General features: G+C 40.0%; 1 protein-coding gene across 36 annotated transcripts in view; it reads left to right on the top strand.

Moving 5' to 3' along the window:
• BBX (BBX high mobility group box domain containing) overlaps positions 1–13,503 on the top strand; it is a 138,293-nt gene that overhangs the window by 105,790 nt on the left and 19,000 nt on the right. For 22 of the 36 annotated variants that reach the window (XM_035540271.2, XM_035540267.2, XM_050708479.1 and 19 more), the window contains 4 exons: positions 554–1,475; positions 2,408–2,546; positions 5,219–5,367; positions 13,322–13,411. In XM_035540271.2, the coding sequence (XP_035396164.1) occupies positions 554–1,475; positions 2,408–2,546; positions 5,219–5,367; positions 13,322–13,411 (1,300 nt within the window). The remainder of the gene's footprint in view (positions 1–553; positions 1,476–2,407; positions 2,547–5,218; positions 5,368–13,321; positions 13,412–13,503) is intronic. The other 14 variants (XM_050708488.1, XM_050708517.1, XM_050708514.1 and 11 more) reach the window with 3 other exon arrangements.

The raw sequence follows: 13,503 nt of genomic DNA, 5'->3' as shown, positions 1-13,503 counted from the left end.
AAGGCTTTTTTACTGTCTCCCAAATCATTTTGCACATTGAAGTAAAGAAAAATAATCTTGATTGCTGCGATTCGATCAACTTTTTTTTTTCTCCCCCTTCAGGGCCTTTTGGAAAATGAAGGAAAGAATTGTATATGGGGATATTTGGGAACTGGGAGTATGAATTTGAGATTTCATGTAGGTTGTGATACAATATAGTGAGAGATACTGTGTTTTTCCATTGCAGTTAGGGTATTCTGAAAATAAAACTAGCACTGGGTTTCCCAGATGTATAAAAGGCACTTCAAGGATCATGGAAACACCAATTAGATCAGTTGGAGTATTTTTCTATTAGAGTGGTAGAATCCATCGGCCTTATTCTAGCACTTAGCCATAATTACATTTCATCAGTTTCATTAGGACTTCAGGATTTTTTCAGTATGGTTCTTTAAAATAGTTTGCTTTCATAAATTAGGATCCCAGAGAGACTGCATATATAGCGCTCTTCCTGTTAATATAAGTAATGTTAACAGTTGATGTTTGTTTCATGGTGACTATTTTTAACTCATTTTAGATGTGCCTTGCTTCAGAAGGGGTGAAAGTGAAAGAACCTGGGAAAACAAAAGTGGAAGCATCAGAAGATGGGGCGAGGGAAGTTCCAGATGAAATGGAAGCAGAAGAACTGGAGAAAACAACAATAAAAGACTCCTGTAAAGGAAAAACAGAACAATCAGAGACAGGGAAAATACAAAACTGGGATGAGACAAAAGCTGAGGAATCAGAAACTGCAAAATGCAGAGATTTTACTAGTCTCGTAATGGAGAGTAGTCCTTTTGAGAGAAATGATAACACAAAGGATCACATGTGCCGTTCTCCAGAGCTTTCAATGGTTGACATGAGCATCTTTGGGCTAAGCAAGCCAGAAAAGATAAAGAAGAAAAAGAAAAAGAATAAGTTGGACCGGCACACAAATGAAAAATCCACCCCCAAGAAGCCTTGTAAAAAGAGGCAGTCCTCTGAGTCGGACATTGAAAGTGTAATGTACACAATTGAAGCTGTTGCAAAAGGGGACTGGGGTGCTGAGAGACTTGCGGAAACTCCCCGCAAAAAAGCCCGCCCTGCCTCAAATGTGAAGGGAAGCATGTTGGATACAAAATCACCAAAGAAAAAAGTGAAATCGAAAGAGAAGAAAACATCGAAGGAGAAACCCACGGAGCCCACCAAAGAATCAAAGCCTCCTGATTTCCTTAATATTACAGCCAACAAGGAAGTACCCTGTGAGGCTTCTGATAACATTAAAGTGGAACCACTGACCCCCACAGAGGAGGTGGTACCCCAAAGCTTACCAGAACAGGTCAAAACTGAGGACAGTGACTGTGTTAAAAAGATAGAAACTTGTGGCTCCAGGAAATCGGAGAGATCTTGCAAAGGTGCTCTTTATAAAACTCTGGTGTCAGAGGGCATGCTCACGTCTCTGCGTGCTAACGTGGACAGAGGTGGGTGGCTTTGACTGTTTCATTTACAGCACGAACTGCAAAAGGCTGCCTGGAGTGGGAGGAAGAGCAAAAGTTCATGTTTAAGCTCAAGTTCAAGCAGTGCATGACGGGGTTGTCAGATCACCTGAAATAGTGGGGACGGGTTCTGGGGTCCAGGGCAGGTCTCTGAGTTCTGCAGTCTGTGTTCCTACTTACCTGAAGAACTCTTAACTTTTCCCTTTGTGTCATTACCTGAGATTTAGCTTTTTGACTGAAGACTAGGTTGGTTGATTGTTGACCTGCTGATAGATGTTTCCACGACTTGTTGCATGTAACCCTGAACAATTAATTTTTCTATGTAAACAGCTTTTGGGTTTGTAGGATGGAGAACTATGATCACAAGAGGCAGATGTCTGACACTTTCCCTTAGGTCATTCATTGCTTGGCAGGGGGGTTGGACTAGATGATCTTCAGAGGTTCGTTCCAACCTTGGCGAGTCTGTAATCAGTTTTGCTGTTAGTGGTGAGCAAGAACCCTTTACCTTATAGAAGGATAAGTTTTAGATTAAAATTTCTGGAAGCTTTCAGTGAGATATATTGAAATATGTTTTTCCAATTAGTAGATTTAAATGGGTAATCAGTCAAAATGGAAAAGAAAAAGATGTTTATAATTCAGGTAAGTTTATTACTGTGAATCTACTCATCTCTTTCTCCTGCTTGACAGCTGAAGACATCTTCACTTTGGAGGTAGTGTATATGTGTATATACGTATAAGGGGAAAAAAACAGTTGCCAACAAGATTATTATTCATTTAAAAAAAAAAAAAAGTTTGATCTTAAAGGTGTTACAAAACAGTCTTTAAGTTGCTGACTGGGTATGCAAGTTCCTTCTGAGCCCACTTTGTTTTGGCACAGTTTTCTAAAGATGAGAAAAAATTTTCTGCCTTCATCCCAGGAAAAAGAAGCTCAGGAAAAGGCAACTCCTCAGATCACGAAGGATGCTGGAATGAAGAAAACTGGGCTTTTTCCCAAAGCGGGACAAGTGGGAACAAAAAACTGAAGAAGACTAAGCCAAAGGAAGAGTTTGTTTTCGGGTAAGTTGCTACATAACACTGTTCAAAGTTTTAGCTAGGTCAGCCCAGTAACTGAAGAGCAAGTCTTCCCCATTGCAGCTAGTGAACTGAAACCCCAACATCCAACACTCAAATGTTTTAAACTACATAAACACATTTAGGCAGAATTCCTGTAAACTGCAAAACCTGTTTGGCTGAGTAAGACTCTAGTCTCATGTTGGTTATATACTGAAGTAATTCCTCTCAGATCTTTCCTGGTTTACAATACTGTAAACAAATTTGAATGGCATTATTTGCACACTTCTTTAAATATATATTTTTTTTAAATCACAATATTTAGCTGCTCAAGAGATGGTGAAGAGGTTTAATTATATTTTTGTATTTTCAGCACACTTTGCAAACAATATTTAAAGTTCTGTGTAGGTGTTCAATCATCATAAACAGACTAGAAAGAATAGATCCCTTTGCCTATTTGAAGAGAATGCTGACAGGAAAAGTAAACAACATTCTTATATTTGTAAATAATTATGATAAATACTCAATTTTTCTATTGTTGAGGCAAGATATTTAAACTGTTCATATATACAATAAAGAAATTAAACATATCAGAAGAATAATGAATACATACGCATTAACATTTAGCAAGGCTGCACAGAATTGCTCTTCTAGTATGAGTAACAATTTTTGTCAGAGTACTAACAGATTTATTTAACTGCAGGCATAGCTGTTAAATCTGCTTTGCCATTCATACTTGCAAGTTTTGAAGACTTCCAATTATCTGAATTAAGAGGGTGAAAATGAACAACAAAAGAGTAGATTTTCCACGTCATGGTTACAATTTTAATGTTTCTTTTCTGCAGGCCTTTTTCATACACTTATTATCTGGTCTATATGAAATTTAGCTGCAGCTCACTTTACAGCAAAGATATTACATTAATGAAAATCTTCAAGAGTTCATTTGTTTGGAATAGTTGATAAAAACCATTGGCACAATTCTTATATTTTTATTGTACTTTATATAAGAAAGTACATTATTTGGAAATACCTTTTAAATTTCAGTTGAAAAATTTGAAAATGTTAGATCACCTCATGGCAAGAAAACCAAATGCATCTCCGAGCCAAAAAAATGTATTTTTATATGATTTATTCAAAGTCACTAGGAAAATTGTGTTAATATTTCATTCATTTGACAAATACTGCTCTACCATCGTTATCTGGCTGGATGGGGAAAATACATATTAGTGAATGTTGCTTCCTGATTCAGCCATGCCATTAATGAATATTGTTTAGTGAACTCTGTAAAGCAGAAGCAGTTATGTGTGGAGCCAAAGTGCTGGAGAAGGTATCTGTTATCCTTGTTCTTTGTACTACCTGATCTTCTGTCTGCTTGGAAGAGCCAGTTTTAGTTTTACCCACTCCTCTGAACTCTTTTTGCTCCCTTCATCATCACCTTTCAGCATTAGGGCTTCTGTCTGTCTGCTGGATTCCTCACTGCTGTTGGAGCTGCTCCTTTCTCCCATTACTTCTGTGTCCCCTTACCTTCTCCATTGGTAGCTGCCCTCGCTTTCCCTGGTGGTCCATGCCAGGTGTGCTTTGCCCGTGTACAGCCACACTCCTGCTGAGCAGAGATAAAACGAAGTATCAGTCTGTGTACCAAAGCTTTCAGAAAGCAATTGTATGGAAGTGCTGTTTCAAGAAACAAGGAAGTCATCTTTCTTGTGACATTTCCAAATGTAGAGTGTCTTCATGGCCACCCCTTCCAACAGTCATGCCAACATCTGTCCAGTTCTAGTTTTCCATAGCAATCAGAATTTGAGATGAGTAGAAAATGTCATTGTTCCCCTCTCATGGGGAGTTCTATTTATAATCTGCCTAGCAGTGCAAATTGCCTTTTATTAAAATGCATTTGCGATACTATGATCCTGCCTGGTTGCAGAAGTTCTCTGAAAAGTCATGCTTACGCAAGATAGCACAGTCATTACAGCCAGGAAGGCCGTGTCATACCATCCAGTTCAAGTGCTTCGTTTTCATCTGGCAATTACGAATAATACCACATCTGTGGACTTCTTGAGTGGTAGGTAAAGCTCATAGGTCAGCTGGGCTGACCTATGAGGAATGTTGGGTTTCCTGAAGCCATGAGCTAGCTGTGTTTTTCATCTCACAACAAACAAAATAGGAAGGAAGTATAATCCCCCAGAAGAAATACAAATAGCCATTCTGAAGCACCAGGTTTAACTTTTTTTTCCTTTCCACAGAAGATTGGATGGCTTGCCATTTTTGTTAGCTTTGTTGGACAGTTTGACATTTTTGCTGTAGTTTAAATTATCACCTCCATTCTGGTGTAATGTGATTTTTATGTGAAATTAATGTATTGGTTTGTTTACTTATTGGTTTTATTGTCTTTTCTCATCCCCCTCATGGAACAGACAAATCTGCTTTATGAATCTGTGCAGCTAATTTTTTTACATTAGTTGCATATATTAAAACTTAATTTCTCCAGAGTTACAAATTCAGGAAATGGATTGTACATTCTCATCCCAAATTTGGATTATGTATAATAGTTTGACATTTACAGTGTGCATGTGCGCATATCTCTTTCCCCCTATGTAAGTAGATGCGTGTGTATGCACACAAAATACAATCCTCCAGAAATGGAGTTACATTTAATTTGATTGGTTTTGTTTCCCCTTTAGCTTAGCAAAGTTGGAAGAAGAATTTGAAAAGAAATTCAACAGCCTCCCTCAATACAGTCCTATTACCTTTGACAGGAAATGCTCATCTGTTCCAAGGAAAAAGAGAAAGGTTGGAAGCGGCTCATCTGAACAACCAAAATCCAACAAAGGTAAGTAACTGTGTTCAGTACGTTCTTCATCAATAACAATGCTACAACAAGCTCTGGAATTTATACTTTCTCACCTTACTGTTATACATGTGAAAAGTCTGAAGTAAAATGTTTTTCTAGCACTGAAGCTAGTTGGTTCTCACCTGGATTAGTTTTCAGGCCGTACTCTTGGCTTCTGCGTTTCATGCTGAGTAGAGTAGAATTGCTTGGAGCTTGTATGTGAAATAATTTCCTCATAGCAAGCAAACCTAACAAACAAAAAAGGGGGGGTGGGGGGGAAGGGAATATTTGTGAGGTAAGTGAATTTGACAAGTTTTCCCAGGGGAAACTGGCAGGGGAGAAAAATGGCAGATCATCAAAAAGTTACTTTGACATTTTTCAAAGCACAGTTTTATGTGCTTTTTTTTTCATTTAAATGTAATTTTAGGCTTTACTAATAAGATACCAAAAATGTCTGAATGAACTGGATATTTTTCCTCAAAATTTCAAACTTACAATGGAAAGTTAGACTGAAAATGTTCTGAGATGATAAATATGGTTAGAGGACAGGAAAACTAGTTCTATGCTCAGCTCTATTGCTGAGGGTCATAGAGGGAGAATAACTCACGACACATTTGATTGTTTTATATACAGACAGCCTGTGTCACAGGAGTGGTAGAGAAGTAAGTATACGTTAGAGAAAATGCTTTTAGGCTGTGGCATCACAAAATGAAGGAATGACATACCAATAATTCTACAAGACAAAAGGATGCTCAGAAGAATGCTCATTACGCACAGTTTACAATGTGAAGCTGGTTTCCTGTTCGGCTACTATGGTAGTATCATGGGCTGGCTGATTTTCAAATCCAGTACATGTATTTTAGCCAGGCAACCCTGGATTAGATCTATGCCTTTTGAATGCTTCACAAATAATTGCATTAGAATATGCAGGATTGAGCAGCTGTTCTTTCCTAGTGCATGCCAATTTTAGTATTGATTTTTGTATTTATATAATTAGATATGGAACAGTCAGACTCCTGCAAATTTAGAATGGTGCTGGTACAAAGTGAGTTCTGTCTCTTCCATTTTTATGGTATATATTTTACAGAACTTCTTTAACGAGCATGAGTGAACTTTTTTTTAACAGTATATTAATACAATGGTTTATTACACAACATCTTTTGGGCGCAACATGGCAATTGAAGTTGTAATAGCAGCTGTGTGGATTTCTCACTACAGTTTTTACCTGTTCAGATGTCTGTATGTCTTTTAAAAAAAATCGCAGGTCCTAATCTGTTTGGGAATTGCATGATAATGCTACCCCAGCCAGGTAGCCTAGAACTAGATTCTGCTTTTGGCTAAGTTCCTAAGTACAAGTTCATTTTGATCCCTGTTTCCATCACTGTTAAAAAGGTTTGGAATATTTTCGGCCATATCTCAAGGGAAGGTCAGAAACATAACTGCAGGCAGGTCACAAGCCTGATATAAGTAGTTTTGGCACAGCCCTGCGGAGAAGGCCATGGAGCGTTTGCCTGTAGCTGGCAAATGGGGCTCTTTAAACCAAGCCAGCTGACTTTGTACCAAAGCAGATGGCCAACAGTCACATGAACTTTTCCGCCAAGTGAGCTGTGGGGTTGTAACAAGCAGCCCTGGAGGCAGGAATAACTCATGGTGACACTGCTGTTTTTGCAGTGAACATCTAACCATAGCCCTGAACTAAATGTAGACTGAGATAGCGATATCTGTTCTTAATTCCAATGAATGTTGAATTCACAAAAGCTAGCTGGGCGAGCTGGCAGCTCACATCAGTCATTCCAGCTCCCTGGAGAGTGAGGCTCAGCTCTCAAGAGCTAACTGAGAAACTTTCCAACATACCTTTTTTTTTTTTTTTTCCCTTTTGGAAAAGAAAAATTGCTAAAAATATAAACATTCCGTGGCAGTAGGTTGATTTTGTTTTCTGCCAGATTTTTTTTAGGATTCTTAAAATTAGGATGCAAGCTGTGTATTTGAAACAACCTGAACCAAACTGCACACAACCAAGCTTACTAGCTTAATAGGGGAAACTGTTCCAGTAGAGCCAAATACTCATTACGCTGAATCCCCAAATTAATTTCTAGTGTACTGACAGGCCGTTCAGCCTAGTCATGCTGTTGGTTTGCCTGCAAATCCTGAGTCCACAGACAGTGAGAAAACACTAACCTCCAACAGTGTTATGAATACAGGTCCATAAGCTGGGCTTCTGCAAGTGTTGCAGAAAATGAAACACGGGAAACAGGCAGTTTTATGCAAAATAATAGACAGCTTTGGAATGGTTCTAGGTTTTTTATTATGTTTACACCGTTAGAATTCAGCAGAAGCAAAAGTGGCATTTTTTTCTTGCAGCATGATGAGCACGTACTGTGAAGAGGCAGTACAGTCCTGTGGATGTGACTCTGTCTTGGGATGTAGGAGACCTTAACCTTGCTCTGCTGTGCTCTGCGTTATCCTTTTGTGTGGAGCTGTCTCTGCTGCTTTGCTCTTTCTTGGAGTGTCTCTGGCTTGTAAGGTCATTAGACGAGGCATCCATTACAAATGGTGCCTACTAGTGGCTGGGGCCCCAAATGTGCCTTGTTTCCGAACAGTACGTAATGATCATGAGGGGTAGGTTTAGTAAACACTCTAAAATCATGCCCTGCTTTTCCTGGATGAGCATGTGCAGAATCATAAACTTCCCGTGCATTTTCAATCCTCAGATAATTACTTTCTGCAGTCTTCAGATCAGTGCTTACTAAATTGCAACTAAAGGCTGAAAAGTAGATTGGAGCGCTACACACTAAAACCCCCAGAGGATGCTAGGTGATTAAAAATAGAGAAATGTTTGGGATTTTTGTTTTGTTTGGGGGTGGGTTGTTTCTTTTCTAACTAATCCTGTGCGCCTTAAAACAAAAAACACGTTATACCCTGCCTGACAAGGACTTACCTTACTTTGGAGTAAATGTTGCCAGATTGATTTTCTGTCATATGTCATTAAACTATACCTACATGGGGCTAAATAAGATGATGGGCCTGATCTGGTACCTGACACAAACAGACAGGATTGTCAGGGCATTTTCTTACTGCAAAGTGGAAACCAGTGAATCAGTGTCGACTGAATCCTTCCATTGTGCCTGCCATGCCCAGTCCTTGCTTCAGACAGTTCTTTTAACATAAAAACACCTGAAGAACCCTGTAACATAACTCTTTCAAGTCCATACGCAAGGCAAACTTTGAATTTTCTTAAATGAGAGGCAATTTTTTTTCCAAGTTTTCCAGATTGTCCAAATTCTGCTCTCACTGAGCTTAATAGGGATCTTTCTTCAGTGGGAGTAGACCTGAACAAGTCAGAACCCTTCTGGAAATCCCACTCCAAGCATACCGGCAGCATGCACGTACAATAGCAATGTAAGAAAATGGCTGAAAAATACAGCTATAATGAATCTGTGCAGATGGCCTGCTCCAACATTTGCTGGAGCTGTGACTGATTTTATTTTTCTTCTTTCCAATGGCATATGTGCCAAAACATCCCACCACACGAGTCATCAGTCTGCAGTGAGTCACTAATTCGCTTATATGCAAAAATGAGCAGCAGGCATAGTCATTATTTCTGTGGTGTGCTGTGAAGAAATGCTCACTTACACACTAAACACTTTGCTAAAGCTCTCGTTTTGGGAAGGTCAGGAGAAGTCTGCATAGTGTACTTTTATTCAAGAAAGGGATTGGCTGCAAATTTTTATTTTTTTTCTGTGGCATCTAGGACTAGAAATAAAGCATCAGCTTAAAAATAATCCTCCTTTGTGGCATTCCTCTCAGCCTTAGCTTGGGTTTTTTGGCTTAGTTCTAAGCATTAGGATGTCTGGAGATGGCATGCCATAATGTTTCACAGATCACAACCTAAAAATACAGTGCCGTCCTCCTGAGAGACTTAGAAACATGGAGAGTTTGGCAAACTCCAGCTCTTCTGGGAGCTGTGGAGCTTATAGGGTCCTGCCAACCCAATGGCCTCACAGGACAAGGCAAGGATTTTAGTAGGAGGCCAGCCTCAAGCTGAGGGAATGAGCTGAGCCTGTGGTAGAAGTGAGGTGAGCTTCAGCACCTCAGTAGGGTCTTTCTTTCCTCATGTCAAATCAGTGCCAGAGCCTTCTGGGAGGCATGTGTGTTCATCCTGGTTGTCTTATGACAGTGCTGAAATGTTCTCTGTTTGGTCTGGCCATGTACAATAAAGGACTCTGGGGGAGTAGGGGGAGCACATGCCCAGAATCATGGAGGAAATGCAATTATGGTTAGTTATGCATGGCCAGTTCATTTTCTTGCCCGCTGCTTCCCTAAACAGCTGCTGCTGTCCACGCTGATATTCCCAGAAGGAAATTCCTGGTGCTGTCAGGGAGTACAGTGAGCCACTGGAGCCAGGGATTAGCAGGTGGTTAACTCACGTGGCAGCTGCTGTAAAACTAGGAAAAGAAGAATGAAGTAGAATATTTTCAGTTGAGGAAGATCAGCAGGAGAACAGGACTTACTCTACACTTAAGGTGGCAGTATAGCAATAACAAGTAAACTTACAGGAATAAAAGCAATTCTCAGCTTTCTATAGGAAGTCACTCCTAGGATCCACTGCCTAACAGCAAGCCTCATAGGTTGGGTAGGTCTTTCTGTCATGGATATTCTCTGGATTGAATGTTGAAAAGTGGTGTTCGTTTGAAATCTCTGAATATTTGACTGCTGTCCTTGTGAAACAGGTGTAGCACAGCCAGCAGTTGTGTAAGCTCTTGCATGAGCTGTTATGCCTGAACCATGCCCCTGGGGCACCTGCTCTTGGAGAGTGAAAAAGGATATTTGATCTTAGGAATGGCCCATTGTTCGGCCTTTCCTACTGGAATTAAGTACGTGTGCCCATGTCCTCTCAGGTCTGGACTATATTTTGCCTCCTCCATTAATTTGGTTGATTTTTATTGGAAGAAAAACTCTGTTTTTCATACCTGAATATGCCCTGCAAAGGTCCCATGTTTGGCACTTCATTTGTTCATGCCTTACTTTAAAGGAAGGATTGGATAGGGACATTTTCAAAGAAGAACCAAATAGTCTATTCAGTAATTGCTAGATAACTTGTGTGTGTAAATATGAGAGTGATCATAATTTGTCTTTTTACAGAGGACGTTGAGCATATTATCTAGCTGACTCCAAGTAGTTCAGGCAGGGAGTGTGAAGTAAGTTTTTCATGGAGTTACAAGTCAAATTCTCAGGTCTAAGTATGACACGTTGACATACGTAACTATTAACTCATCTTCTCTTTCACTGCATTCATGGCCAAAGGGTATAGGAAGTAACTACGAGCACTGTCGCACAAGAATAAAGGGTAAAAGGGTAGGGTAGTAGAAATTTCCTTGTAAGAAGGTGGCTTCTCTTTTCACTCCACTGAAGTCAATGTCTTTCCATTTGAGAACAGAATTTTACATGCAAGTAGCATGTGCTATGAACCATCTAGCATCTGCTACATGGTGCAGATAAAAGCTTATCAAAAATGTTCCTTGAATGGTAGAAGAAAAGTTTAAGACACAGTTTTCCTTATTCATGCAACAACTGTCATCTTTTGGGGAGTTTTTAATCTCATTTATTCTGCTCAGTTGCTGGCAGTCACTGATAGTTTGTGGAATTGATTTAAGCAATTTGCAGGTTGATCTATAGAAGTGGAGACTTCTATGATACCGTGTAAAATGTTGCTTATTCCAAGCACCTACAAACCATTAATTTGCTAATCCAAAAAAGTAAAAGGAGAAAAAAAAAAACAGTAGAAATGTCCTGAGTCACCTATTGCATATCTCTGCCTCTGTGTTCTGGTGGAACTGTTTTGGAAAGACTTGTCTCCGCTAATGTGAATTAAGTATTTGACATTAGTCTTCAGGAAGGCCCAGGTTTTTTTATTTATGCTTTCCCTCAACCTACCTGAGCTTTTTCATGACTTATGTTGCATTCTTGTTGTACTGGCACCATACTGCTTATCCAACTCTGTGGTACTCTGGAACCTACTATAAAATTTGTAGAAAGACACTTGAATTAGTTTGAGTGAATGTGGCCTATTCTGTTGAACTTTATAGTATTTTCTCAACAAGTTCTAGCAAAGTTATTAAAATTCAAGCTGATGTTGCCTAAGACGGTGTCTAGCCTGGATTGTTGTTGTTTGTTTTTGTTTGTTTGTTTGTTTTTCCTTTGGTTTGTTGTTTGACATCTGGATTTTTTTGTGATATTATTCCCCTCTCCCCAAATTTTGATTTCTTTAGTAGTTTAAAAAAAAAAAAAAAAAGGCATCAGTGAGCCACAAAGCCAAATACACAAAATCTTAGGATTTCTCTGCCTGTTCCTGTCTGGATTTTACTTTTCGTTGTTTGTTTTTCAGTATTATTCAAACAGAACCTAATTTCTATGAATGACGTTCTCCTAAAGCTAGATTCTTCTTGCATGTACTACAGATTTTTCTCCTTCGTTCCCCACATACAGAGCTGGTTAGTGATTGAAAACTGCAGATGCATGATGTGAACTTACCTTGATCGCATGTTACTACACATTTACAGTTGTCTCAGTAGCCAGTGTGTGTCTGGCTTCTCCTAAGGGTAAGGGTGAGTGGAGGAGGTCAGTGTGGTGGATGGTGTGCAGTTCCTGCTACAGTGCAGCTGGGAAGGATGCCCTCTCGTTAGGCTGTGAACCGTCCTGGCATCTGCAGCGCATCTCCTTTCTGTTTGGGCAGGTCTGTTCTGAGCTAGCCTGAAGAGGTGCTTACCTGCTATATCTTCGGAAATAAGATTTTAACGTGCAGTTTGTTTCTGAAAAGTAACTGCCTAAAAGTGGCTTTGCAGTGTAGAAATAATGCGTCTGTTATTTCTTTGCTGCTGTATCTCTGTTTACTCCATTAGTGCGTCAAGGGATTGCTTCCTAATGGCTTCTGCTGGTGGCATGCTTTGTCTGCTGTCCTTTAAAATGCCTACTGACTACTACTAGTAAAGACTCTACTATCAAAGTAGGAATGGTACCATCACCTGGGTACACTCTCACCTTACTCTCCTGGGAGCTTTTACTTCAGCACTTACTGTAAACTTATTTCTGGTCACCAAAAAGGCAAACCTAACTCTTGCGTCCTCTGGGGGGTTGACCCTGGCAGGTAGGTAAGTCCCCACCCAGTCAGTCACTCACTCCCCTGACAGTGGGATGAGGGAGAGAACCAGAAGGGTGAAAGTGAGGACAAAAACACTTGTGGGTTAAGATAAAGGCAGTTTAATAAGTAACAGGATAAAAAACAGAAACAAGTGATGCAACAGTAATCACCACCAACAAACCCATGCCTAGCTAGGCCCTGAGCAATGGCTACTTTGGAAACCCATCCCTGGTTTTACTGCTGAGCGTGACATCGTATGGTATGAAATATCTCCTTGGCCTGGTGGGGTCAGCTGTTGCGGCCCTGTCCCCTGACACCTCTTGTGCCCCCTTGACAGGGCACTCCTCCCTCTGGGGAGGCAGATTGAGAAACAGAAGGCCTTGACACTGTGCAAGCAGTGCTCAGCAACAACTAAAACACCAGTGCGTTATTGACACTGTTTTGGTCACCTGTTTCAAACACAGCACCATACAAGCTGCTGCAAAGAAAGCTAGCTCCATCCCACTACACATCCGAAAGGGAGCGTGTCTTTAAACAAACAAACAAAACTCTTGTTTTATTGTATGGCTGAGCTTTCTGAAGGTCATCGTTCTACAAAATGCTTTGGGACACTTTTGCATAGAGAGGTGGTGGGTTGAATTACAGCCTGCTTAGATAGAAAGCCTCCAGAGAGCAGAATGGATGTTAGTTTTTGTGCTTCACCATGAAATGGCATCCTGTATTAGTGGAAGGGGAGGTTTTATAGTACATGCTGTGACTGTTGTGCTCTTTTTAAAACTGCTGATTAAAAGTATGTATTATTAATGTTGTCTGTAGGTTCATTCCAGTCTCAGAAAAAGAACTTATTCCACAAAATTGTCAGCAAATATAAGCACAAAAAGGAGAAGCTTAATGTTCCGGACACAGGTACTGGTGAATTACTTAGTTAAGGTTTTGGTCCGCCTGCTCTCTGAAATCAGTCTCGGGTGATGCTTCTAGGCAGAGGCTACCTGACTCTC

Source organism: Cygnus atratus, chromosome 1, assembly GCF_013377495.2.
Source record: "Cygnus atratus isolate AKBS03 ecotype Queensland, Australia chromosome 1, CAtr_DNAZoo_HiC_assembly, whole genome shotgun sequence".
Classification (NCBI taxonomy): Eukaryota; Metazoa; Chordata; class Aves; order Anseriformes; family Anatidae; genus Cygnus; species Cygnus atratus.
This window is presented reverse-complemented; position numbering and strand designations above follow the sequence as displayed.